The sequence below is a fragment of the Oxyura jamaicensis genome, chromosome 17 (assembly GCF_011077185.1).
Source record: "Oxyura jamaicensis isolate SHBP4307 breed ruddy duck chromosome 17, BPBGC_Ojam_1.0, whole genome shotgun sequence".
NCBI classification, from domain to species: domain Eukaryota; kingdom Metazoa; phylum Chordata; class Aves; order Anseriformes; family Anatidae; genus Oxyura; species Oxyura jamaicensis.
Window position 1 is genome coordinate 2423714 of NC_048909.1, and position 27507 is coordinate 2451220.

At 46.9% G+C, this 27507-nt stretch overlaps 1 protein-coding gene across 13 annotated transcripts in view; it reads left to right on the forward strand.

The window, feature by feature from the left end:
* The window catches only part of CACNA1B (calcium voltage-gated channel subunit alpha1 B), a 299945-nt gene that overhangs the window by 240972 nt on the left and 31466 nt on the right, over window positions 1–27507 (forward strand). For 11 of the 13 annotated variants that reach the window (XM_035342034.1, XM_035342033.1, XM_035342036.1 and 8 more), the window contains 12 exons: window positions 2943–3039; window positions 5007–5167; window positions 6332–6469; window positions 7352–7553; window positions 9116–9280; window positions 10022–10132; window positions 10291–10374; window positions 14702–14707; window positions 20035–20151; window positions 21900–21965; window positions 22616–22707; window positions 24108–24258. In XM_035342034.1, coding sequence (XP_035197925.1) covers window positions 2943–3039; window positions 5007–5167; window positions 6332–6469; window positions 7352–7553; window positions 9116–9280; window positions 10022–10132; window positions 10291–10374; window positions 14702–14707; window positions 20035–20151; window positions 21900–21965; window positions 22616–22707; window positions 24108–24258 — 1390 coding nt within the window. The remainder of the gene's footprint in view (window positions 1–2942; window positions 3040–5006; window positions 5168–6331; window positions 6470–7351; window positions 7554–9115; window positions 9281–10021; window positions 10133–10290; window positions 10375–14701; window positions 14708–20034; window positions 20152–21899; window positions 21966–22615; window positions 22708–24107; window positions 24259–27507) is intronic. The other 2 variants (XM_035342035.1, XM_035342037.1) reach the window with 1 other exon arrangement.

The following is a 27507-nucleotide window of genomic DNA, read 5'->3' on the forward strand; positions in this document are numbered from 1 at the left end:
CGTGTGCTTGTACACAGCTTTTGACCGAATCTTAGTTCCATCTGGATCTTTTATTTTAGGATATCTGGCTTTGTACTAGAGTGGTGTAAAAAAAAAAAAAAAAAAAAAAAAAAAAAGCAATAGTGACAGAGGGGTCTCTTACAAACACCAAAACCAATTCTTAAGCTTTTGTTTGACAGGCTGAAATAGTTGCAAAAATTGCATTTCGTCTAAGTGCAGTTTGCATTGCTCTGGTTCAAAGTCCCAGTCCTTCAGAAGAGCTTTCTCTTACAGCAAGACTCTTAGAGGATTTTTCAGGATCCTCTGTATGACTTAGATCATAAATCCCATTAACATTTAATCAGCTCATGCTCTTTATTTGCTTATGTGCCTGAAATTAAAAAGTAAAAAATAAAAATCAGCTCTTCTTAGTGTCTTCGTTGAGGCAGAAGGAATTTCCTGGGACTGGAACTGTCTTCCTCCCACCTCCCAGCTCTCAGTGCAGTCTGCATGCCTCCCTGGGCAAGGGAAAAGCAGCTTCCTCTGTCATACAGCAGGATTTGCTCTGCTCCATCTATTCACTAGTCCCCAGAAGGTCGGATTAACCTTCCTGCACTGTTAAATCTACAGAGGTTACTGCTGCAGGTTTGGGGCAAGCCCTCAAAGACCTCAGCTGGCTCCTTTAGAGCTAAGAAGCATCTCTGTTCCCATCCCAAACTCCGCCTCCAGCAGGCCTTACTGGTAAATTGCTATTTAACACAAATGCACGGCAGCATAGCAGACAGGTTTTTAGACCTCCTGGAACCAGGAGTACTAGAAGACACAGTGCAGAAACTGTGTCTGCCTGGAACCAGATGCAGATTGTCAAGGCTGATTAGTTCAGTTGTTACCTGCAAGTGGTTGTGCTGCTAATCCGGGCTGTGAGGGTATCTGCAAACCAGAAATGTGGCCATAAATGGTCAAGAATTTACTATATGTCTGAGCCAAGGTGCCCTTACCTTCTACTTGCCTTTTTTTTCTCCTGTTACCCCAACCACGTGTCCCTCAACCCTCTCACCTTTGCTTTTCTCTCACCCCTGCATCCCCCAGACCCTGCTGCTTCACCCCCTTCTGCTCTGCCTTCCTCGCCCAGTAAAACCCCCAGTCTTGGACCACGCGGAGTGCCTGGATCAATTTTCTTGGCCTTCCAGGGGGACAGGGAGCAGCCAAGGTGATGGCCATGAGCTGGGTGACCAGGTGCTGTCTCCTCCCTACTGACCTGTTTCCACTTCTGCTATATATAATAGTTCTTCTGCAGAGTTAAATCAGTCCTGTAACTCTGTTAGCACAACCTACTGGACTTACAGGCATGCAAGCAGGCACCTTCCATCTGCAGCTGCTGAAAATGGCCCTAAAGCACCCCTGAAAGACCAGGCAGGGGGAGGAGAGGTAAAGGTCCGTTCTGCTCCTCCTCTGCTCCATCTCTATTCTGCTGAGGAAGCTTGTGTTCAACTTATGGGTCGCTGGGATGTATCCTATGGCCCTCAAAAACTCCCTATGTCTCACTTCCAATTGCATTTCAGGGCAACAGCAGTTACTGATAACTGGAAAAAGAATCTGGACATGAGACAGCAATGAGTGTTTGTAGGTGGCAGATTCCAGTCCAGTATTTGTACTGATTAAAACAGTCTTAGCATTGAGTTGTTAGTCTTTTAGAAGTGGATAAATCACAAAAAGCCATGTTCCAGGGCTCAAAGAGGTCAGTCAGGAATTAAACCAGGTTGTTTCTTCCCCTCTTGGGGCTTCTCCTTTAGCACAGCACAGAGCGCTGGCTGCTGACAGGGGCTGGGGGAGCTTGCAGCCCGCTCTCGGCACATACCTCGTGTGGGTCTCTAGGGTTATTTGTGGTTTTATTGCTTTCCTGTTGGAGAAGAGAAACTTTACTTAGCAAACCGAAGAGTGCAGGATAGGTATATCAACATCTGCTCAACATGTTATTCATTCCCACCCGTGTTACTCTAGTAGCCTCAGACCCAGCCTACAGCCATGAATAAATTACTGTTAAAGGTTTCCATCCCATTTTTCACTTCATACTAAATGAAGGGGAATGCCATTGTTTTGCTGTTGGATTGGAAGACGATGTGACTGTGTCTTGGTGTGTGTTGGGGAATAATTCTTTTTTGTTTATTTTGGAAGTGCACGAGGAAAGGAACTCTGTCCTTCCCTAAAACCTTTTAATGGAAATGACAGGAATGGTCTCATGTCTTGCACACACAAAAACTAAAACCAAAATGTGACTTACAGCATCTGCATGCGTAAGTGGGAAGTTGTCCTAGCACTGCTCCAGGCATGTAATATGCCATCATATTACATGGTCCAGCATGGGTTTGGTAGCATGTCTTCCAAAAGAGACCCAAGGATGAGGGTAAGGGCACACAGAGCGCTGCCCCTCTCCCAAGGCCTCCAGTTCCCTCCGGTCACTGCCTGCCTGTCCAGACTCCACTTCCCTGGCGGAGAAGTGCAAGAAGCACAGAGAAACATCCTCCTGTCTCACCGAGGTGCCTGGGGCAGGATGAGTGCCACGCGTCACCTTCTCCCTTCTCCTGCCCATGGCTGGGGTGGACATGCTGAGCCTCCGTTCCCGGTGCCTTCAGCCCGTGCGTGCGGCTGCCCCAGCCGTGGCTCTTGCCTGGGTGGGTAAAGAGGCCTCTGGTTCCCTGGGGACACTCAGGGAAATGAGCTGTAGCTGGAGAGCCCACGGGGCTCAACAGGGCAAGGTCCTTGTCCTGCCCAAGCACCCCTTCTGTGTGGTGGCGAACGTGTCCCAGGTGGGAGCTCATCTGCGGTCCTGGCTAGTACTCAGCATCCGTGGTGAGGCTGGCACCCCACACCTGTGAGAGAGCTGGTTCTCTCCAGGTGTTTTTGTTCATGGCCTCAGGTCCAAACTATTCCTTCTGTTTTCTTGTGCCCTCTATCCATTGCAGAGGAACCAAAGGCAAGGACATCAACACGATCAAGTCGCTGCGAGTTCTGCGGGTCCTAAGACCACTGAAGACCATTAAACGGCTGCCAAAACTAAAGGTTAGAGAATGACCTCAAATATTTCTTTCTCTGGAGGCTTGCAACTGATCCAAGTGGAAGCTGACGGAGTAAACTTCATCCAAGTTATTTTTGTTCCTTTTATTTTGTTGCAATTAATCTCTTTGCCAGATTTGTAAAAATAGCCGTGCAGATGTTTAGCAAATGTCAAACACTTGTTTCTTTTGCAAACATTGTATGCAATTTTATGAATTATTGCAAATCCACATTAAGAAATCAAAGTTCCCAAAAAAGAAAGAAAAAAAAATGCAAATAAATTAAATTACAGTTTGTACATGTGATGCCCCTACAAATGATACATGAGAAAATAGGCCTTGGAGTCTTTGACTTTCACTAGAGAGCTTAATATGAATATTGCAAGATTTTCCACGGCCTGTCTAAGGAGAACTGTCATTGCTGTATGAGGAGTTTTAATCTGTTCATCTTTTCTATTAAAGAATATATAGCACGGGGGCTTCTAGCAGTAGCCTTTCATCTCTCGAATGCTAAGTTACAAAGTAAAATAAGTGTAATGGCCTGTGGTTACTTATTCAGCACCATTTCAGGAACGCTTTGAGACAGGGCCAGCCCTGGTAGCAGAGGGTGGAAGGAGTTACAAACTTTAATCATTTCTGAGTTTTGGAGCTCTGGAATATCTGTTATAGAATGTCTTCCTGTGTCAGCAGCACTTACAGGCTCTTTTCTCGGGGAGATAGGGGAGAAGCGAAGGGTGCTTGTGCAGTGGTGAAGCAACGTCGGACAATTCCTCTTTTCACATAATGCTACGTAAAAATCAGGGTTACTTATTATACAGATTTGCCTTTGTCCTTACCCACAATTCATGCCCAACTAATTTTCATTTCATGCATTTTTATGTGTGCTAAATTTACCTCAAAAGATAAGGAAGAGTAATGTTGAACAATGTAGAAAATGGTCTTTATTTGTTTAGAAATGTGAAATGCACAGTTCTTGGGTTGTGCAACAGTCGACAGCAGCTCTGCCTTACTGCAGAACACAACGTTAGCTTTTTATTGAATGCCTTCCTTATTTTGAAGTCATTTTACAGAGTAATTTTACCATTTCTAAAGAAGAAATCAGAAATCTCTATGAAGCAGAAGTCATATTCACATGGTTTGTGTTCAAAATACTTTTTCATTTTTTTTCCTGGATATGATCTTGTATGCAACAATCAGCAAGATTAATAGGGTGATTAGAGATGCTTCCAGTGTTTTAATTTTGGGTTTCTAGGTTGCATCAGGAGTGTAATTCTGGGAATTATTCACTGCCATTCAGAGAAACAGAAACACTATTGTACAAACCCCATGCTCAGGCAGTAACACAGCTCCATTTCTATTATTATGACAGACTTCGCAGCCTAAAATTAAACTGCAAATTACTTGTAACAGTGAATCAGTGACTAATAACTAAATAATAAATGTATTTGAGAAGTTATTCGGGAGGAGTTCAAAAGTGACATATGCTGACTAGATTATTCACACTTGATTTTGGTAGACACTTCATTAGAAAGAAATACTGTTCAAAGCATTTGATTGTTTTGCATCTGGTGTATTTTTCTTATGATTCAAACAGTTCAAATAACAGTCCATGAGGAACATATTTGATGAGGTTTTTCCCTATTCACTGTGAATAAATTAAACACAAGTAAATTTTTCATTTCATAATTGGCCATGGGAATATTTGCTTAGGACTAATATTTCTCTGTCTTGATGAATTTTACGGGCTGCACCAGAGCATTTGGTGGCCCACCAAACCCACCAAGAAAGCAGGAGCTGTAGGAAGCCAGAATTATTTCCTGCAGTGAGCATGGACCAAACACGTGCTGTGCAAGTCAATGAAACCACACATGGGTTACGTGTTGGGTAACTACTCCCACGTGCAGGTAGATGCTAGGTGCCAGGGTAGTGCCCTCTGCCTTCCTCGCAGTCCCGTAACCTTGTTCCCATCCCCAGGCCGTCTTTGACTGTGTGGTGAATTCCCTGAAGAACGTCCTCAACATCCTCATAGTCTACATGCTCTTCATGTTCATTTTTGCCGTCATTGCTGTGCAGCTCTTCAAAGGCAGATTCTTCTACTGCACTGATGAGTCGAAGGAGCTGGAGAAGGACTGCAGGTACGGCTGGGCAGGGGCTGCAGAAGGAGCCTGCGGTTCCTCTGGCACCAATAGCTCCGGGCTGTCCCAGAGCTGCAGCATTTGGGTATCTGCTGAGTGTCGCAAGGCTCCCTTTACTTCAGCACAGTTACCCTAGAGGTGAATTTTCCCTTTCGTTGTTTTAATACCTTCACCGTTCCTGGTGGTGGTGCTCTAGTAAATGGTTATTCGAATGCATGAACTATGCAGGGGAGAAAGCTCCTTCTCCCAGCCAGGGCTGGGTGTGAATTCAAGGTAGAGCACACCTTGGGAGGGGTGGCACGATTCCTCTTTCTACCTGCTGCATGGTTTCTCACAGCTTGTGCAAATTAAGAAAACAGAATGAATAAATAATCAAAAGTGAGTCAGTAAGAAGTTAAAGAACTCCTAATTAGCTAGAAGAAAGGACTGCATTTGAATATCTTAAGAGCCCTATCATGCTTTGTCCTTGGCAGCAGACTGTGGAGATGTGCTGCTCCCTGCAGCAGGTGTCTTCCTCGCTTGCCTTTTTCCTTGGCACCCAAACTGCATCCTCAGCACTGCCTGGGGCTGCCTGTCCGTCCGTCCATCCATCTCCCCTTGGTGTCCCTGCAGCGTGGGGCAGCAGCACGGCTGCTCTCACTGCAGCTCTGCCTTGCAATAGAGCAGATGCATTGCAGAAAAGTGTGAAATTTGAGAAGAACTTAGGGTGGTGAAGAACTCTCCAGATACCAGGTCCAAGCTCCTGTCTCTCAAAGCAGGACCAATTCTAAGTTAGATACAGCCTTCAAGTAGGAACCAGAGGCTGCTCCCCATCAAACAGAGTTTTCTGTAAGGTCAGACAGCTTGGGGCAAGCATGCCATCAGCTGTCAGTTTTGTCCAGCAAATGAATGTCTTGATGACATTTATTTAATTTCTAAACCTCGGGCCCAGTTCCTGAGGCGCCCCTAGCCTTTGCTTGTGTTCCCTATCTTTGGGCAGCCTGACCTGGTGGGATGTGCACGGAACCAGATGGTATTCAAGGTCCCTTCCAACCCAAACCATTTGATGAATCTACAAACCTCGGGGCTGTCCGTGGTCAGACCCTGCTGCACTGGGGTATTGTCCCCATTTGGTCTCCCATTTGGTCTGAAATTCTCCCATTTGGTCTGATCTCTTGTTCCTAGGGGTCAGTACCTTGACTATGAAAAAAATGAGGTGGAGGCACAGCCCAGGGAATGGAAAAAATACGAGTTTCACTACGACAACGTGCTGTGGGCTCTGCTGACGCTTTTCACTGTCTCCACAGGAGAAGGGTGGCCAACGTGAGTACATGGGGCTGGTGGGGTCAGACGTTATGGCAGGGGTAGTGGCAGCTTTCCATGCCCAGGGACACGTCAAGGGCAGGTGACCTGTGGAATAGGAACATTTTATCAGCCAAGCTTTAACTTCCCCTTTTGTCATTTGTGGGTGAGTCAGTGTACAGCGTTCTGCCTTTTTCTCGGCACTCTTCTGAGCTTGCACACTGATGCTGAGGAGGCTTTCAGAGCTGACTAGCCTGCTTGCTCCTGTCTCCTGGCCTTGTGCACCTTTCTTGAGTGTAAAATTTGTAATGGAAATATAAGAAAATTAAGGGGAAAAGTATTGTGACCTATGCTGAAAGTATACTGGGTATTTGAGCCTCCAGGCTGTTCAGCATATGGCTTTATTTTGGCAGACGTTTCTGCTGGGACTGCAGCTCATGGTTGGGGTGTGTACGTGGCAGGACTTCCTTGTCCTCCATATTCAGTTATTTAATAAAATAGAGAAGAAAACTCAGAGCATCAGCATGTCCTTTCCAAACCCTCACTGTTCCCCTGGATACTCAGAGATCATCAGTACCTTTCTTTTCCCACCCGTATTTTATTCATATTGACCAGAGCAGAAGAGAAGCCAGATCTAACAGTATCCTCTCCCCCTCACTTGGATATGTGGATCTGTACGTAGCAGATGGCAATCATTCATCAGAATGGTGAAAACAGAGAAGGTTTCCCTAACATATCCTCGAGGAAAACTTCTTCCCAGCCACTAAGGAGGGAATGAATTTGACCTGAGCATATGTGGGAAAACCCTCCGTGCGAGTGAAGGCCAGCGAGCGACTGTGGGGTGTCATTGGTGCTTCTCACTGATTCCACTAACATTTCTTCTCTCTCTGCGCTTGCTTGCAGTGTATTGAAGCATTCAGTGGATGCTACCTACGAGGAACAGGGTCCCAGCCCTGGCTACCGAATGGAAATGTCTATCTTTTACGTGGTGTATTTTGTTGTCTTCCCTTTTTTCTTTGTGAACATCTTTGTGGCGTTAATCATCATCACCTTCCAAGAGCAAGGAGATAAAGTGATGTCAGAATGCAGCCTAGAGAAAAACGAGGTACCCACGTCTTATGAATTCAGCCACTGTGTGTGTTAGCACCTGGGGGTCCAGAGCACCTTGATACTGAGGGGAGTTCACTCCACGTCCCTCCTGCAGCAGGAAGGGCTTCAGAACGTGTGGTGTGATGTGCTGAATGTAGGGCCTAGAGAATAGGCACCAAGCCTCTTGGAGATTTTCATATTTTGCATTAAAACAAAAGCAGGGCGAGTCCCCAGCTGCTGCACTTGAGCTAAGCAGTGCCCATATCCCTCTTGATCACACCTCCACTTCCAAGTGGAGATAGCGTTGTGTGTTAGCTCAAGCATGTATGTGCAAAAGGAGGCAGAAGTGCTTGGTGTGAGAGGGGCTGCTCATCAGAAATCGAAGTGAAATGCAGTTGCTGCTGCTCCCCAGTGGAAAGCTGCTCTCACCAGGCTTTTTTTTTGCCTGGCTGAGACAGCGTCCTCCTGTCAGCAGCCAAAAGGAGATTCCTTGGGAAATGCATAAGAATGGGGCAAGTACGCACAATGCTTTCATTTAACACCGTAGCAAATGCAACCATTTTCAGCTTAGGAACCTCCTGAATTGGACGTGATATCTCTGTAGTTAGCAGCATCTGTCTGTCATTCTTCCACAGATGTATCCAGTTTCCTCAAGAACCCAGGCAAAATTTTAGCATTTGCAAAATCCTTTGTCTGGGGTCACTGGGCTTCAACTACCTGTTGTGCAAAAAAAAGTCTCGTTCATTTTGAAACTGGAGCTGGATTTTTGATTAAAAGAGTTGACTTTTAATCAGTTACTGAGTGTTTCAATTGTCTGTCTGTTTGAACAAAAAGTCCAAAATAAAGTAGAGTATTTTGAGATGATTTACCCACATTTTTTTTCAACTGGACAGAAAGTATTCTTCTTGAAATCTGCAGTATGACAACATTTGAGATTCTGAATTTTTATCTCAATCCAAGATGAGAAAATGTTTCAGAATCAAAACTTCTTGTGGGTAGAAATCATTTTTAATGCACTTTTCTTCTTATAAAAATGTGAACAGAAATTGTCAATTAAGGGTGTCTTTGAGGGTACAGCCAGTAATACTTGTTGGGTAATTTATTGGTTGAGTTCAGTTCACGTTTCATAGAAGTTATTAGGTGGAGAGGTTTTGCTGTGCGTGAGGATGCACCTGAACTTCACAATACTTCTGTTTTTAACACAGATAGCATCTTCACCAGTCCTCTGGTTTCTGGAATTCTGTGTCAGAAGGAATTGGCAGTGTTTTCTTAAGCAAGCCCATGAATTTAAAGCTTATTTCCTTAAGCAGGAAGGGATTGGTACCCACCTGGTGATGAACAGGGCTGCAGGAGGCTACAGGAGTGCTGCGGGGTTTGGGATTCCCATGAGTGTCCAGGATTGATCACAGTTTGGGGCTGGTGTGCTGCGTTTCACAGTAGTATTCAGTACTTGAACTGAGTGTCGGAAAGGCTTAGAAATGCCATCCTCTGCTACATCCTCCACTCCCAGAAATATCCTGACTGATGGAGACTGTCAGCCCTTTTTTGTATTCTTTTCATCCCATTTCTGTTTTGTAGAGGGCCTGCATAGACTTCGCCATAAGTGCCAAGCCACTGACCCGCTACATGCCTCAGAACAAGCAATCTTTTCAGTACAAGATGTGGAAATTTGTGGTGTCCCCTCCCTTTGAGTACTTTATCATGGTCATGATTGCACTCAATACTATTGTTCTCATGATGAAGGTTAGTGGGCTGTTACTGAATCTTTGCAATTTTGGGCTAGAAAATACGGTGTTTGCTGTGGAGGTTTTGTGCTCTCAGCTGGGGGGTTTGGCAGGAACATCGACACTTCTGATCTCCCTCAGGTTGGTTTTAGAGGCCATGGGGGATTTCTTCTGTCCCCAGAGGGAGGTAGTTTGGTTGTGATCAGACACTGTGAGTGGGAACTGGGCTCAGCCTGTGCTTCCTGCACACAGCAGGTTCACTCCCTGGGGGTGCTCTAAATCCGGCCGTGCCAAGGAGATTGCTCAAATTTGTGTCAGGCTTCAGGGACAAGATACACAGTCCCTAGAAGGACGAGATGTGGGTGTCTGGTTATCGTGGATAATCTCCCCTCCTAACCCTTGTCTAGCGTAGAGTATTCCACAACCAAGTGGTCACCATCTTCTTAGGGTGTGCTGGAATTAAATACAGTTGTGCACTTGTTCTCTGGTTTTGGAAAATGCCCTTCCTCCCTGCTGGTCAGTGACGTGCTTGCATGGAGATGTACACAGCAGCAGGCCCCCAGTCACGGGTGTACCCCAGCTGTAGGCAATGCTGTGATTCTGGCGTGGCATGCATACCCATGTTCCTACCCAAAGTCTTGCTTAAAGCAACACACTAGAATGGGCAGAGGTCTTGCAGTCAGGTGAGACAGTCGGGAAGGTTTTACTCTGCCGTCGTAAGGGATCTTTCAGTAACATCCTTTCTTCCATCCTGGTTTAGTTCTATGATGCTCCAGAAGCATATGAAGAAATGTTGAAATGCCTGAATATTGTGTTTACATCCATGTTTTCAATGGAATGTGTGCTGAAGATCATTGCCTTTGGTGTGCTGGTATGTGCCTTCCTCATTTATTTTCAACCATTTCTACATGAAATGTTTCTATTTCATGATGCACATTTAAAAACAAGCAAACAAAACAAACAAAATTGTCTTGCAAAGAGATAATAACCCCTGGATCCCTCTATCCCCTTTGTGTTCTCATTTGGCAGAATTATTTCCGAGATGCCTGGAATGTCTTTGATTTTGTAACAGTGTTGGGAAGTATTACTGATATTTTAGTAACAGAGATTGCGGTAAGTACAGTTTGCTCAATTTGCTTCATTTACCAACAAAGCTGTACCCTGTTGAGACATTGCACCTTTTCCCCACCAGCCCTAGAGCTGCTTCGGGGACCCACAGTGTGACAGGGTCCCTGGGTGACCTGGCATCAGCTCTGCTCTTTCCACAGAGATGAGCACTGCTGGCTGCCCCAGAGCCTTTCGTGCCAAAAGCTCTGATGAGAACAACAGTGCTGGTGACTCTGCCAGGAAGCAGGCTCTATTTCTTGTTCAGGAAAAGGCTCTGACCCCGAGCCATTTTTTGCTTATTAATGGAAAAATCCTGTTGAATATAAGAGAGGGACAATATCAAAAGGAATCTAATGAAGACTGCTGGCTTGTAGCGTGCGGTGCTTTGCAGGGCACATGCACACCAGCATCTCGTCTGTCACTCCCAGCCCATCTTGATTATGGTACAGGGCAAAGGTGATAAGAAAAGAGAGAATGGGAGCATAAAAGCAACCAGAAACTCACCAGCTTGTGCAGTCTGCACTGGGGGAACAGAGTTTCTGTTCTGTGTACAAAAGTTTTGCAGGGCAATTATTAATTAAATAAAAACAAAACATAACTATATCACAGGATTCATTGGCCACCCTTCCCATGTCTGCTCTCTCCCTGCTAATGATTCCTGGAGATTACATTAAGTGCACAAATGTACCATTAAATTCTAGAGGATTTTTCCATAAGGGCAGCAAATGACTCAAGCCTTGACAGCCTGAAATTATCCAATTTAGAAATGTGCTCCTTTCCTTTCCCAATGCATGTTTTAGCTGATGATGCTGTATCTGTATGTAATGGATTTGAACTTTACCATAATTTTTTCTTCTCAGTCCCCAGGATTTGCTTATAAACCTGTTTTATGTGTGCTAAGCACTATGTTCCCCAGACTTCTTTACAGGACGTTCAGCTGGTGCTGAAGACCATATTACAGCTGCTAACAAAATACATTATTATCTAACCTCCTTGGTACAAAAAAAAAAAATACAGAAAAAGCCAACTTTTACTCCCCATGCAAATGGTGTTTAACAGTTGATGAATCCTGCAGACTTTGCATTGCTTTTTGCTCTTAGTGCACAGCCTACAGCCAGGGTAGAGTCACTCAGCTCAAGCACAAGGTCTGGCTACCACCTCCGTGTGCATCAGGAGGTTTGTGCTCTGGCAGGCACTGGATGCTTGCCTCCATTCCCTCTGCCTTGGGACGTGTTTTCTTGCCAGGTTTAGGCACTCAAACCTTTGCCTTGGTTTGAAAATCTATGGAAATGTTTGCAAGTCAGCCACAAACAAGGGCCAAGACTTCTTTTCACACCATCCTTGTGCCAGTGTTACCGGCACAGTGAACTCGCAGTTGTTACAGGAGCCTGTGGCCTCCAGGTCTGGTAAATGCCCCTTCAGGAAGAGAAAAGATAAGAGTTAGTGCATAGTTAGAGGCTCCTCACCTTCCCTTGGTCTTTGAACTGACGCTAAATGTGCTCTCAGAGACCCGCCTGAGACCCACCTTGCTGCATCAACCTCTGCTCTGCAGTGCTTCCTCTGGCTTCCAGCATCAGATAGTGCAGCAGTGCAGGGATGCCTTTGGAGAGCAGCATGAATTCTCTCTAAAACAGGCAGCAAAATCCATTAGAGCTAAGCTCCCAAGCATCTATACACTTTTTTTTTATCCTTCCAGATAATAATTGAGTCTTTTGGTTTGACTAACTAGATCCATCAAGCCAAACCTCGGGGAGGACTGCCTGCTGGAGTTCAGCCTGCTCTGGCAGTGCATCCAGCATGAAGTTGCTCTCAGACATCTCTTTGACATCAAACCCATGTCCTGCCCATTACCACTCCAGCTCCTTACCTCTTGGTTCTATCTCTCAATCCACAGACCAATTTGAGCTCCATTTTCACTAAATCTTCCCTTTCTGCAGCATTTCTGCATAGCCACCGTGTCTCCTGCCCACATACTTTCCCCTGCAGAGTGCCTAGAGGTCCCCCCTGCCTACTTGCTAGAGCTGTTTTTCAAAACTTCTTTCATGTGGCACTTCTCTGATCTCCCTCCAGCCTGTGCCTGCTTGCAGCAGCACACTCACGCTGTGGATGGCTTTTGCAGCCACCAGTGTATTATTTGTAAGCTGCCTGCATCCATCTCTGAGCCTCCAGACGGGGCGATGGGCTGAGAGTTCGAGCACATCATGCGCATTGTGCCAGAGAGGCGTTAGGAAGTAGCTTACTGGGCTTAAAGGCGATGCATTGACTCACTGCTTCATTGCTCAAGGGAGAATTTGCAGCAGTGCCCTGAAGACTGCATTTATACAACAACGGTTAACAGCAGCTTGCAGGCTCTCTATCACAGAGCATTTGCTTCATCCAGAGCCTCGTGGTGTGGATTGTCTTGTCACATGCTCTCCACTGCCAGTGCAACCCCCCATCCCCTCTGAGGCCTGAGGACGCTTTATGGCACCTTGGGTGGAAGATAATCAGAAGGGTGCCATGCTGCTCTGGTCCCGTTTTGTTGGGTCCACAGGAGGCGGCAGGGTGTGCTACCCTGACCCATGGCACATCAGGGGAGCCCAAGGGGTCCCAGAGCTGCCTGGGAAACACCAGCACTGTTTCACTGTTTGGGAAGTGGCACAATGGATTTATATTTTCAACCGCCTTTGTAATGTATAGGCTGCTATTTTAAATTCGGGTTGTGCCTAGGTCATTTTACACCTCTGCGATTTAGAACCAATTACAAATGAAAGGGCTGAAGCTGTCTGCGGGCAGCCAGGGCTGTGCAGAGCACCAGGGCTGAGGTGAGGACATGTGGGAAGGCATTTTTTCATTTGGAGGCATCATGCCGTCTTTACCCGTGTGTCTACTGACTCTGCCCAACTATTTTTTGCCCTTCATGTTCCCAGGTAGGGGAGAAAAGTAACCGAGGGTGAACATCTGCTCTGCACCCAGTGCTTAGCCGTGCTTAGCCTGGCTTTGGGCTTGGTGCACAAGATGGGGAGCAGCAGCTCTCCGCACTGTGTGACGGAGCTGGGAGTAACCAAAGAGGAGATCAGGTCTTTGCCCCCCATGACCCAGAGTCATGTCCCCACCGTAGGATGCCCTCTTCTCTCTTTGCCTTCCTCTGCTCCAAGCTGCCCACAGCTGCTGGGCAGCCGTGCAGGTTCCTGGGGGCAGTTGGCCCTGCCCCATGTGTTCAGCCCCCTCGTTGCCCATTTATACAGGAAAGTTTCTCAGGCAGAGAGAAGCCCAGGTGTTGGCCACAGTGCTGATGTTACCATTTGTGGGCACCCATCCCCAAAACAAACTGTGAAGCCCTCCTGCTGCTGACGGTGGCGGGACGCTTTCTGGGGGTGCATCACAGATTGGTTTGGGTTGGAAGAGGCCTTTAAAGATCACGTAGCCCAATACCCCTTCCATGGGCAGGGACGTATTTTGCTTGATTTTGAGGTCAGGCTAGCAAGTAGTTGCAGGAGCACTGGTCTTCTGCGTGACTAATTTATGGTTTTCCAACTGTGAGTGTCCTCCAAGGTAACTGAGTCTGCTCACCTGGGCGGTCTCATCTTGAGAGTCTCGGCTTCCACCAGCCTTGCTGCACCGGTATTTTGAACCACTGAAAAGTAAAGATAAAAGGAAAAGAAATGTGTTGATCAATTGCTTTATTTTAATTTGGTAGTCATGTCATATGTAATTTACTTTGTGAATGCAGTGGAATATACATATTTTTTTATTTCCTTAGGCAAAAAACATGCATGTCAGTTTTTTTTTTACCCTGTTGGTAATTGGAGTAAAGTAGTAAAACAGGTGGCACGAAGGAGAAGCTGTCCTTGCTCCTCCGGCCGGCCTCAGGAGGCCAAATGGGTGTATGGCAAACTGACATCTATTTCTGTGCCTGGAAATACAAAAAAAAAAAAAAAAAAAAAAAAACATCCTGAGAAGTGTTTGTGAATTGTCTCCCAATTTGCATTACTAAAAGAAATGCAAATAACAACTGCACTGTCTGTGTTACCTTTAGGATCTCAGAACCTGTTTTGGTTTGAAGCATTCTTTAATTTATATAATTATCATAAAAATAACACCCCCAAAAGCCCAACAGTTTTTTTCCAGTGAAATTTTCAGAGTTTCCTTTTTTGCTTGTCCTGATTACTCATTTTCTCTTTTGTTTCCTGTTTTGTTCTTTATTTTCCTTATCTACCTGCTGAATCACGCCATCCAATCAACATACAATGCGAAAACCATATCTCCGTCTGTATGTTGTGCACCTGCTGCTCAAAAAAATAAATTTGTAAATAATCTTGCAAATATCCATCCATGAAAACATCACATATAGGACACGGTTGGTTTCATTGAATTTAAACAATTATTTAAATTCTCTGCTTTTATTTTCTCTCGTTTTTCTTTAATTTAATTTGTTTTGATGAGATTTCCGATTGCACTGGTGAAAAAGCCTCACTGCAGCGTGCCTCAAAACTGGCTTCTGTTCTGCATCTTCTTCCCCTTGGCTAATTGGTGACGTGAGGCAAATGCAGTTACCAATAGCCTGTTCTCCGCTGTTTGTTACACCCGACACTGATAAAGGGGAGACTGACACTTGCTTTATTTTCGTGGAAAATTGAATGAGAATAAGAAGGAAGGATGCTTCTGGATGGCCTGGCTGGGAAACCTTTCCTTTTGTAAGTGGTGGCACCAAATTCAGTTCTCAGAAACTGTTTTTGTTTTCCTTTTACGATGAGATGTGCTGAGCTTTCTGGAGAGGGAAGCAGAACATTTACGACTGTCTTTGTATTTCAAGCCAATGGTTCTTGTAAGGAAAAATAAATAAATAAATAAAGCCATTACGGACTTACTTCCCTCAAATCAAAAGAGAAGTCATAGGAAAGATCCCTTTTTTCTTTTTTATTCAACTTTGAGAACTCTGGCATACCAAGATATGGAAGTATTTTGCCACCACAAAGGACGCAGAGTCCCTGGATGCAAAAGCAAATACCTCAAGTGAGATGCAGAAGCCACAGTATGAATAGGGCTGAGAAGAACTGGGAACCATATCCCAGTGTGAATTTGAGTGCCTAGTTCCAAAGGTGTCCTTGGAAACACCAACCTTTGAAAATCAAAAATTAAGCAAAAAAGGATGAATAAGGAAAAATGTAATCAAAAAAAAAAAAAAAAAAAAAAATAAAGAAAAGATTCCATTCTTAATTATTCTGGCTATGATTAATAATAACATGAGTGAGACCATGAGGTTATCAAAAAACACTCAGTCACCCGACCAAAGCTCTTGGATCTATTCTAACTTAATGTCTGGACTTTCTGTTGCACAATTGCTGTTCAGAAACAAATCAACGTGAGGCTTCGTGACAGCCTGCACATACCCTCCATGCTCACCTAACGGCGGGTCCAGGAAGAAACATTTTGCTAGGAAACAGCGAAGAAGGAAATGAGGGTCTGTACGCTGGAGGTTTGCTCCATGTGATCTGAGCAGCGTGTCCTCTGTGGGTGCTGCAGTGGCTGGAACCACGGTGGTGTGTGGGAGCTTGGGGACGTCTTTGGGTAATTCATCATGGGGCACCCCAAGCCCAGTTAGCACAGAGAAGTGCTCTGGCATCAGCTGCTCATGTGAATAGTGGAAAAATGAGCTTATCTTCATTTGCTCGAATTTTGGCCTCATTGCTGTTAAAGCGTTGTGAGTTTAAATGTTCATCCTACGATTGTTAGGGTTGTGGTCTCTGTGGCCATATGCCCAGGTCCAGTCTCCTTCCACCACTTGGTGCCCAAGGCCCATGAGTTAGATCTTGGGGGCACCAAGCTGCCTTCCTTCTTCTGCTGCTGCTGATGGGAGCCACAGTGACTGCAGCAGTAGCACCAAAATTAAAAGGGGAACAGAGAGAGATATCATAGTGCACTTATAAAACCATCTTTCCAGTCTTTCTGGCTGTGATGGTAGTCACAGGCAGGCGTGGCAAAAATATTCATCCTCTGAAAATCAGGAAGGGATTTCCCCAGGCTTCAAAGGAAGACAGGACCCAATGCAAGATTCAGTGGCTCTTCTGCGATACTGGCAGTGTCGCAGACATTTAAATTGGACCACTCATCAAAGGTAGTTCATGTGCTTAAATACCTTTTCCGCAATGGTAGTTCCTCAGCAGCATAGACTAATTCTTGCCAGAAGAGCTGCCAAAGTGCCATCAGTGCTCCTGTTCTTGGCTTGGTCGACCCCTCTTCCCATGCCTCTACAGCAGCTTTGCAACTTCAGGCATGCTGATGACAGAAATCTGAAGTTCCAGGGTGTTGGGTTGTTTTGTGTTTTGCAACGGGGCACCCGTAAGAGGTAAGGGTGAGCAGCCCAGCTTCTGCTGGCGTTATTGTTTTGTGGCAGTGTTGGGTAACCCCCTTTGCTAATCCTCCAGAGCACATCCAGCGGTGCCATGGAAAGCTCATGTGTGCCTGTTTCAGGTTTTAAAGTCCAAAACACTAAATCCACTGAGTGCTTTGCTGCTGGCGTGCAGGGCAGAGCTCATTCTGCATCCCTGCGGACAGGGGGCACAGCTCCTGTGCTGGGGAGGAAACCTATGCTGTTGGATGCAAGAGGAGGAGACCTAGGGCTGTATGCCCTATCCGTTGTGGATTTTCTGCTTTTTTTTTTTTTTTTTTTATGAAAAACATCCTGAGAAAATGTAAAGAGCAGGCTGTCCATGGCTGGACAGCAGGCAAGGCCAGTTCTTTGTACTGTCTCTTATCCCCCTTCCCTCCTCCCCTGTGCTTTCACTGAGCTTGGGGATGCACTGCATGGAACCCCCTGGGGTCTGTGGGCAGCTGGGTGCCCTCAGCACCAGACCCCAGCCACCTCCTCTTTTGGGGAAACAGTGACGAGGCAGAGAGAAAGGCTTGTCAAACAGTTTGCCAGTCCTCAGGTGGACCACAAAACCAAAAAGCAATGGTGCCTCTTGTGAGCACCTGGCAGCCTTTTCAGCATCTGTGCAACAGAAAAGCAAACAAAATACCTGGAAACAAAGCCCCTGATGATCCAGAAGACGACCATGTGTATGTCACGTATTACGGGGATAGCTAGAAGGAAGGAGAATCAATGCAAAACACTGCCATCCACGAGAAATATCGCAACGTGGAGTTTCCCCTTTAAATGCATGCAATGCTGATACCTGCCTGGAGAGCTGCGTGGCCAAAGGAGGGGTTTCTACGTGGTGTGCTGGAGGGTTACGCACGCCCAGCCCTCCCACCCGTCACAAGCGTGTGTAATTTTGCCTCCCGACGAATGGCGCAGAGAACAGTCCTCTGCGGGCTCTGCGCACGCGGGTGATGCTGGATTTTCCTGGGTTGCGAGGGATTCCCCACGGAGCTGGGGCTTCCGCTGCCCTTTAGGGGAAATGGCAGTGGGTAAGCCAAAAAAGGAGAGGTTGGGACTGGGAGGAAAAAAAATAATAATAATAATAACTATTTGCCCATCCAAATCCCAGGGAGTGGAAATTTGCAGCCAAGCACAGTTTTGAAGTCCCCACTCATCTCGCGCACACACCCCTATCCTGTAGAAATCCCCAGGCAGTGCAGGGCTGGCCTGTGCGAAGTGCGGCTTTGCAGCCAGCACAGACCAAATCAGACGTGGAGCATCGTGCTAACTGTGGTTATGAGATTATAGCAAAGGCTGAGCAAAAGGCAGGTTTTGCTGCTAAGCTGTATTAACGTGGCAGAGGGAGGGAAGGCAGGCTGACACACAGAGAACTGGATCCTGCAGATGCTGCCTGTGTGCACGCTCCTTGGAGGAGCCTTAGGCATGGGGACGATCTGGCCCGAGTGATGCTCTGAAGGTAATAATTTGCCTGATTTGTAGGAGTGCAATGAACAGGGTCACGTAAGGGCTGATCCAGCTCCTGCAGAGCCATTCCCTTGATTACGACGGGCTCTGGGTTAAACCTTTGCCCTGGGCTGGATCGAGCCCTGCTGCTCACCGGGTGCAGCTGCCCGCGCTGCAGCCCAGGCAGGAGGATCCGGAGCAGGCAGCCGGTGGCTCCTTGGCTCTCCAGCCGTGCTCAGGCTCTGTCCCCTGGCTCTTGTACAGCCCTTACCTGTTAAGGTGAGTTCAGCCAGTGAAGGGAAGGTACAATGCAAAAAATAAAACAGAACTGATGCTGAGAGACAGGTATTGGATTTTTAGTACCTATTACGTCGACCTTCACCAACCCAGGGGAATCCTTGCTTGTGTTTTGCCTGCCAGAGCTGCTTCTTGTTGCTGACTTGAATGAGCTCCGTGTTGTCTGCTCTTTCATGGAACATACCTATGCTTTTCTCTTTTCTCTTTATTTGAGGATTGAGTCTGATATACGGTCTGTGCCTAACTCTGAGCTGCTTGCGTTTTTAACATGAGAGAAACCAAGTGCATGCCTGAGACTGATTTCTTGAACTCTTTGATGGGATTGGTGGAATGCGATGCTAATGGCCCAAAAACTGAGCTGGCATTTAAATGAATGAATAGATCCAACAAGCCCCCCCAAATTCAGCACGAGCTCTGTAGCCAAATGAGCAAGAAATGTGGGTCACGTTAATACAACTGGGTACCTTCAGGTAAAATGATAATACAAGAGAAAGACTGGTTTTGCTCATCTTTACCAACACGAGCTCCTCATGATTGTATTTTCCCCTCCACTGCTTGACAGTTTGAAGCGGGCCGTTTTCTCTCTTTAGCTAACTCAGTCAAATCAGTGGCTGTGACCAGAGAGTCACAAATAAGTGAATTGGAATAGGTACAGAACGGGGGGATATTTTTCATCTCCTTAAAACAGGAGGGCAAGAGGGATCTGGCTTTTGCATGTTTTGTTTTGGAAAGAACCCTCTCTAGATTAGCTCAATGGGGCAAGCAACCTTTTTTCCATAAAGGAAATTAAAAAACAGGGTGTGGGGTGGGGAGAATCACACAAAACAAATGGAAATCGGAACCTGTCTCCAGCAGTTATTTGATCTACCTACGAAAGCATATTTAGTAATAATTAAAAAAATAAATCAGCAGGTTCCTAAGGCATCCACCTGCTGAACACTTGACCTCCCCAACGATTTGCTACCAGTGATCCATCTCCCAAAGTCTTGCTGGTGCCATTTCTCCTTGACAAGCCTGTCCAATCACAAGTAGTATATAAATACTTAAAATCTGCAGGTTAGAAAACATCCTTATTTTATCAAGGATGTTTTAATCTTCCCTGGACAATGCCTTCCTTTGTTATAGCAGAGGCTACATATCCAGACTGTTACAACCGTCTTGGCTTAAGATCAATTTACTGCAGAAAGCAAGCTGACCAAGACTTCAAAACAACCTCGTTCTTTATAAAAATGATAACATGGCACCATTACCTCTCCCTGAGTCTTTAGGGGAGAAAATCTGCCTTACTCAAAGCAAACAAGACCTCCTTGGACAGCGTGGAAGGGCCATTTCCTTTTCTATCATTGACCCAGGAGTAGAGGGGAGGGCTCTTGTGGAGAGGGATTTTCTCATACTTGCTGCATGTGGAGTGATCTGCACTGACGAATGTTTCTTTTGGAAGGTTTTCTGGTGGCCGATTTGCTGCTTAGATCGTGAAGCTGGTAATTTTAATTTCTTTTTTGCGGGCTGTGGTTTCTCATCGCGTTAATTTCTGAAGGACACAAAACCTTTACTTTCCGCAGGACAACTTCATCAACCTCAGCTTCCTGCGGCTCTTCAGGGCAGCCAGACTTATCAAGCTCCTCCGCCAGGGTTACACTATCCGCATCTTGCTCTGGACGTTTGTGCAGTCCTTTAAGGTGAGCGTTGGGCCACTGGGGGACAGGGAAGGGACGTGGGGAGACACCTTGCACTTCTGCAGCATCAGCCACTGAGCATCAAAGAGCTTCCCCTTACCAAAGGAAGGCCACGGTGCAGCTCCACCATGCAATTGCAGTAACGCTCGTTTTGCACCAACATCAGTTGATTTGCACTGAGCAGCTCCTGAACGCTGCAGGTGCTGAGCTTTTTGGACTATGAGTCCAAAAGCACCAAGAACAAGTTCATAGCACTCAGGTTGCCCTTGAAACCATCACAAAATCCATAGGGCAAAGTCTCAAGGTTCAGGTATTAGCAAAAAGAGAAGACAGTCTGACTACTGAGGGCCTTCATGCCTGCTATTTGCCTGCAGCAAGCACAAGGCTTGAGTTAACAACTTACTTCACTTCTGTGCAGGTTAAGAGGCATAGTCAATTAGTAAAAGTGTGGTAACGTGTTTACCCAGAGTAATTTGTTTGTGTATGTAAGTCCTGATAGAACTTAACAGAGGAGAAACCCAACTGTCAAGCAACTAATGGGAAAGGCCTGGAGGGCATGCAGTGCCTTAAGAACACAAGCCATGAGATTCGTTAGGCCATGTTTTTCTTGAGGGCAGAGAGAGAAAACATGGCTGCTGCTCTCACCTTGTAACTCATGAGGTTTGCTGCAGCCGCGAGAGCCTCCCCCAGAGGCTGAGAGGTGGGATCTGGGATGTTCCCACCCAGGAGAGTGTCCTTGGACTGCGTAGTCTTGGTTGGACCTGAGAGAGGCCGCTCAGCCAGGTCTTCGTTTCTAAATGATCTGGGCAGGTGCCAGGTCGTTAACACATTGGCAATGATGCCAGTCTGAAACGTGCTTCTCCAGAGGTGCTTTACACAAACAAACCGCACGTGGCATGGGCTGCAGCCTTGCTCTGGCCCCCTGCAAAAGCGGGGGGACACGAACCTGATACATCCCAAAGGCAGGGCTGCAGCACAGACACCCAGCCTGGTGGATGTTGGGCCAACGGGGACACAGCTGTCTGTCCGTGGCAGGATCTGTCTGTCCATCCTCTGCCCACCCTCCAAACTGAGCTCTCACCCTTGTGCAGAGGTACCCAGCAGAAACCAGTCAGCCCTTGGCTGAGGGCTGCATAACCCCTCATCTGTCCCCACATTTCCCGTGGTCAGGGCTTCTCAGCTTTTCAGCTATTGCTAATTAAGAGGCATTAATTACTCCTTCATTTAGCCTGAGTGCAAAGTAGCTATTGCTCCCAGCTTGTGCGATATAATTATGTTGTATTGCTCGTTGATTTCTCATGAAAGCTCAGAATCTTTTTGCCCTCTTGGGGTACAGTCTGTGCTTAATTCAGAGCAGAAACTTGTTCCTTGGATATATATATTTTCTCATACTAAATTTATAGCAAGATCATTAAAAATTAAGGTTTGTCTTTATGCAATTATGCATAGGAAGCACTAGTGCCTGCCAGTAGCCACAGTGCCTGCTGCAGAGCTTCTTATTGTGTGTTCCCTGGTTACTGCTTGTCTGCCTGCAAGGATACGTGTAGAGCTCTTGGAAAACCAAGTCTGACTTGTAACTGATAAATGCCTGGTTCCAGGGCTGCTGAAAGCTGCCAGGATTGCCCCTATTCTCTTCCCAGCTCCTTCACCTAAAGGACAAACACTACAGAACGTAATGTTGCCAGGAATTAAGTGCTACAGGCTAAAGCACGCGTTTGCTGTCATTAATGCCTTCCTCTCCTTTCCCACAGGCCTTGCCTTATGTGTGTCTCCTCATTGCAATGCTCTTCTTCATCTATGCCATTATTGGCATGCAGGTAAAATTTTGGCTCTGAAACTGACCAGAAGTAGCCTGATTTTGTTCCGCGGGGTCGGGGTGGGTTACTGCCCCTGCAGCAGCATCGATACCTGGCTTAGGAGGAGGCACAAAAGCTCTTCCTGCCTGGTGTCAGGTTAACTACAAGTGAAAAAAAGGGCCGCCTTTTCCTACCCTTACTGCCAGGTGTTGTGTGGAACCTGGTGCTAATATTTGTGAGTGTACAAGGGGAGAGCACAGGCTCACACACCTGGTCCGGGCTGCAGGCACCTGGTGCTGGGCACGGCCCGTGGGCGAGAGCAGGGGACACGGCTGCGGCCACTGAGTTGCTCAGGCATCACTCCTTCCTGAAAAGAGACGAGAAAGCTTTCTTGGCCTGTGCTAGAGCTGAACAGCAGCGTTGGAAAGAGTCTGCACAAAGACAAAGCAAGTTATCCTGTTTTTTTCCACCATTTGATCTTCACAACGCAATTCTATCTCCATGGTCAGCACAGAAACCATTCAAGCTATTCAGATCTCTCAAATCAGGACAAATTATTTTACTGTTTTTGCTTCTAACTCCTTCTAACCTGACCCACCTTTGCTGACCACTCCTGCGTGAGTCTACATGAGGCTGTGTTTGCCCTGTAACACTTCTGCTCCCTGTGGCAGGTATTTGGAAACATTGCTCTGGATGACGAGACCTCCATCAATCGGCACAATAATTTCCGTACCTTCCTGCAAGCTTTGATGCTTCTGTTCAGGTAAGAAGAGTACTAAATACCTGCATGCAAGCAGTAAATAAGTCTTTGTTTTCGCATATGCTGAGAGTTGGGCACTCAGCATTTGAAGTGAAGCACCCAGTCCTGCTTCCGTGTCCTGAATGCCAAGGGTTTGCCCTTAGATGGATCAGATTCAACACACTGGCATATCAGGAAATGAAATTAGCCCTCTCCAGCTCGGAATAGTCACTTGAAACAAAACTCTGAATTTCAATAAGACCAGGTAATTCTTCAACCTCTGGTTCCTCTCCAGACCCATGTGGTGGGAGAGAGCATGTGGAGGCAGCAGGATGGTGATGAGGAGCGTGTTTCTGCACAAGGGAATGGAGCTTAAGGACTAAATGCCACTGGTACAATCTGCTGTATAATCCGGAGTGGCCTGGGAGCTGTTTCAGTTTGCACTGAGCACTAAGTCATCCCAGGCACCAGGAGCCTAGGGGCTTTGTCCAACGCTGCTGCTCATTGGAATTTGTCGTCTTTGGAAGTGGGGCCAAATCCTGGGTGTTTGTGCGGGTGTTTTGGGGAGCTGAAGTCTCAATATCAGAATGGACAGCTTTGCACCCACTTTGTGTGGTTGTAAGCATTGCTGCAATGGGCTTTTAATGGAGCTGTAGGATGGCCCTAATGGCACCTCTGAGCGTGGTGCAGTAATACTGGGAGAAAATCTGAGGTTCTGTGAAAAGCCAGAGTAAGCAAACATAGGGACCCCTCAGCCTCCGATCCAGGCATACACATTGCAGGAGTTGGTTATTTTGAAGGCAGACCCTTTGGGCCTGCTGAGTTTTTCCTTTTTTTTTTTTTTTTTCCTTTTTTTTTTTTTTGCCACATAATAGAGGGTAAATGTTAGGACTTTCTTGGGGTTCACCTACCTGTCACTTCAGCTCTCACACCCAAAATGAGTGGGTGACCAGAAACAAAGGAGAAAACCCAGGAGGCTGTCATGAAAGCTGGACCCAAGGCCCTGTGGCCCACCAGACCTTCCTGGTATTTCTGCATCTCCTGACAAGAGCAACGGGGATTTCGAGTGGAGAAGCCCGGCTTCATTTCCCAGCATCTCCCCTGGGTTTGCCACCAGAGCTAGTACAGAGATGTTAGGTGCTCCAAAATGACAGAATATAAGCTGTATTCTTTCCTGTTTCTGCTTTGTTCTTGCCTTATTTAACTCCATCTGGTTTTATTCTCCATAAACCAAGCATATCCTCTCTGAGCCTGTTTGGTTCCTTTTACCTCCCCGTAACAGAGGGAAATACTCTCCTTTCTTTTGTTGGCTGCTGAGGCTCCTAATGCAAATACATTTCTCACCACCTGGACACAACCTTCCTCCTAATTACCTCAGTTAATTGGGCAGGGATGTGCTAACCCCCCTGCTTGCCCTCCCGCAGGAGCGCCACGGGGGAGGCCTGGCACGAGATCATGCTGTCGTGCCTGAGCGGCCGGGCCTGCGACCCGCTCTCCGGCCTCACCAAGAACGAGTGCGGCAGCGACTTTGCCTATTTCTACTTCGTGTCCTTCATCTTCCTCTGCTCCTTCCTGGTAAGCCGGTGCCTGTCGCTCCCAAGACGCGGGTGCTGGGCTGGTTCCTGCCAAGCCCTCCCGGCCCCCTTGTTTCCCCTTCGCCCTGATTGGGATTTGTACAACATTACGAGCCGGCTTTGCTAAAACCCATTTATCATCCTGGTGATAAAATCCCTTTAATCCCCAAAGAGAGCATTTAGTCGTTAGTTTAAAGGGAAGGGTTTTATCTTTCTTCCCACGGGGGGTCTAATATTTGGAATTAAGCATTAATCTGTTTTGTCTTGATTTGTAACGTGGCCCTTTGAAGAAGGGGATGGGAGGGCAGGGAGAGAATGGCCGAGATAACATTGGTGCAGAAGTGCTTGTAGCAGACAGCCGGGAGCATCCCCCTTGTTAGATGGTGTGTTTTGTTTTCTTTGACAAATAAATGCATTTTCTTCTGAGATGGTGTCAGGAAACGTTCAGACATGAAAGTACCTGGAGCTGATGTGCTTGATTCATGCCCATGGCCATCGTAAGGGGCCAAGCCTAAACTTTTAATACATGCCAGTGTCTTCATAATCACTTGTGTGCATAAAAACCTCTCTGCTCTCAGGGCTTGGTTCTTCCCTACTCTGCTGGGACAGAGGAACGGAAAGCCGGGGACAGGGACCCAATTAAACTTCAAGCAGCAAGAGATAACAATCACAGCTCTGAAACGTCCCAAATATGTATCAAGCCTGCTTTCAGTTCCATAGCTTGATTTTTTTAAATATAAGATTTGATGCTTTGTGCAGCTAATCCCTGCTATCATCTGAAACCTTTAACCAGGAAAAAGAGGTACACGTGGCAGTTTGATGCCATACATAGATAGAACAGCTTCAATGGCCCCTACTGAGATCCTTTGTCCAGCTGCTGCTGCCCCTTTGACATCCTGGGGATTATTTCTTCTGCATATATTAAAAAACGTGGAGCCCTGAAAGCTCATGCAAAGTTAATGCTTCATTTACAGATCCCTTCAGCACTCTGTACTTTAAATCCTAAATCCTTTCTTGTACAAATCCTTCCCTAACATCAGACGTTCTCACTGGTATTTTCAAGTGCATCATTGCTCCTAAAGCCTTTTCTTTAAAAAAGAAAAAAATAAATAAACAAAAAAACAATGTCTCCCAGCTCACCCTTCCTGGCTGACATCCTCCTGGAAATGCAGTAGCAGGCGTGGAGGCTGGGGCACATGTGTGCAAACCATGGCTTTGTGTGAGCTTCACCCCCGAGCCGGCGCTCCCAGCACACCCAGTGAGCCACAGCCTGGCTCTGCTGGCTGGGCGAGGGGAAGCCCCCACAAGAGCCGGGGGGGGGTGACCAAGGCTGGAACTTATTTCTTAACATGCACTCAGCACTTCATTGCAAGGAAGCGTGTGGGTCCCCACAGGCGATTAAAGCATTACAGAGCCGCAGCCCGGCCAGGAGGGAACATTTTAATGGTTTGTTGGGTGGTATTACACCGTGGATTTGGGGGAAATTGGGTAATGTGTTTGTTTTTCAATGTTGTTTCTGGCTCTTTGCGGACGGCCAGCCTGACATCATTTTCCTCCTGTAAATTTACACAGGAAAATATAAATTGAAATTAAAAAAATACAGGAACTTTAGAAACAGCTTTATGCAAGCAAGGCAAAACTGTACTGAGCCACAGCCAGAGCCAGGATCAGTGCAAGGGGCTTGCGATCAAGGGGCAAACTCACAAAAGTTATGCTAGCTCTCGATGCTCTGGGGGTGCTAAGTGAGGGGTGCCTGCAGCATTACCCATGTTGTAGCAGTCCTGAGAGCTTCAGCATCTTCACAAACACCCCAAATACCTTCAGCACACCCAGATGGCCATGTGTGTTTGTGGGAGGGAGCCAAGCAGGTGCTGGCAGGCTGGGTCCTGGCACAGCAATGCCCTGTTGGGGTTCTCCTCACCTTGTGTGAGCGAGCACTGCTGATGTGTTTATGGTGCTTCCAGTCTTTGAAGCTTATTCAGAGCTAGTTTGGACAGCCCTGGATCAGTGCATGGGTACGGTGGTTCATTATGGACTGTGCTTGTCAGCACAGGCGGGTCATGCCCCAGCAGGACCCAACACACCACATTTCACCAAAGTTAAGACCTCTCACTTCAGACCGCTCAGGAATATGACTTCCAAATAGCGCACGTCCCAAACCTCCACTGTCTGATTTGCTTTTAATGACTGGCAGATGCTGATCAGCTGGGGACATCCACTTTCAGCTTGGCTTTGCTGCTTTGTGGCTGTGTTGCAGAGCAGCAGCTCGGCCTCCCTACAAGAGATAAAAGGACAGAAGCCTTCCTTGTGCCCCTCAGGTCTTTTTCTGGCACAGGAGCATCCGTTCCCACCTGCCCTCCTGCTCTTCCATTCTGCCAGCTGCAGCTTGATCTTCTCCCATTTAAATCCTTGGGTCTCTTCCGTTGGCTTTAACGAGAGCCAACAGCCTTAATAAACCAAAAGCCTTTGCAGAGTTCTGTTAACAGCCATTAGGGAGAGGAGCTTTTTATGTGTCCTGCCCCTTGTCTTTCAGGGGATCTTTGAAGGTTTGAATTGTTAGGAGCTTAAAATAGGATGTTCAGGCTGAAGAATGGCTTTTCTTCTAGCCGTTTGATCTTGATTTGCCTTGCTATGAAAGTGCTGGAAGAGCTGGCACGATCCGGTCGGTGAAGCAGCGGCAGCAGCTCATGGGCCAGCCTGTGCTGGCGTGAAGGGGCAGCCCCAGGCTGCCCATGGTCGTGCTGGAGAACCTCACCAGTGACGGAGATGGTGACAAACTCTCCAAGCTGTGCAAGCCTGCCGCTTACCACGGAACTGGAACTGCCTTGGAGAGGGCAGGGGAGGAGGAGGTGGCAGCAGGTCCCCAGGCACCCAGGGCTGGGTTTTCCAAGTTCGTTCCCCGGGGTGCAGCTGCTGCTTGGTCTCTTTGAGGTTGTCAGAATCACCCCATGGTACTGCCCTGGGCAGAGTTGTTTTGTGTGGTTTGGGCCATTATTTGGAAAGAAGTAATCCTGCCCAGAGAATGGGAAAATCAAGTGCCTCGCTTTGCAGTTGTAAGAGGAAAAGTTTACCCATCAGCATATCCTCACACTTTTTCTAAATGTATTAAAATCCATGTGGTTTCAGAAGTTCTCTGCTCAACGTCCTGTAAGCCTACACCTTTCTGGCCTGAGGCCATGGTGGGTTTCAGGTGGGGATGGGGGCTGATATTCCTGGCAAACACCTCGGAGGATTCCAGGGTCACTCCCTT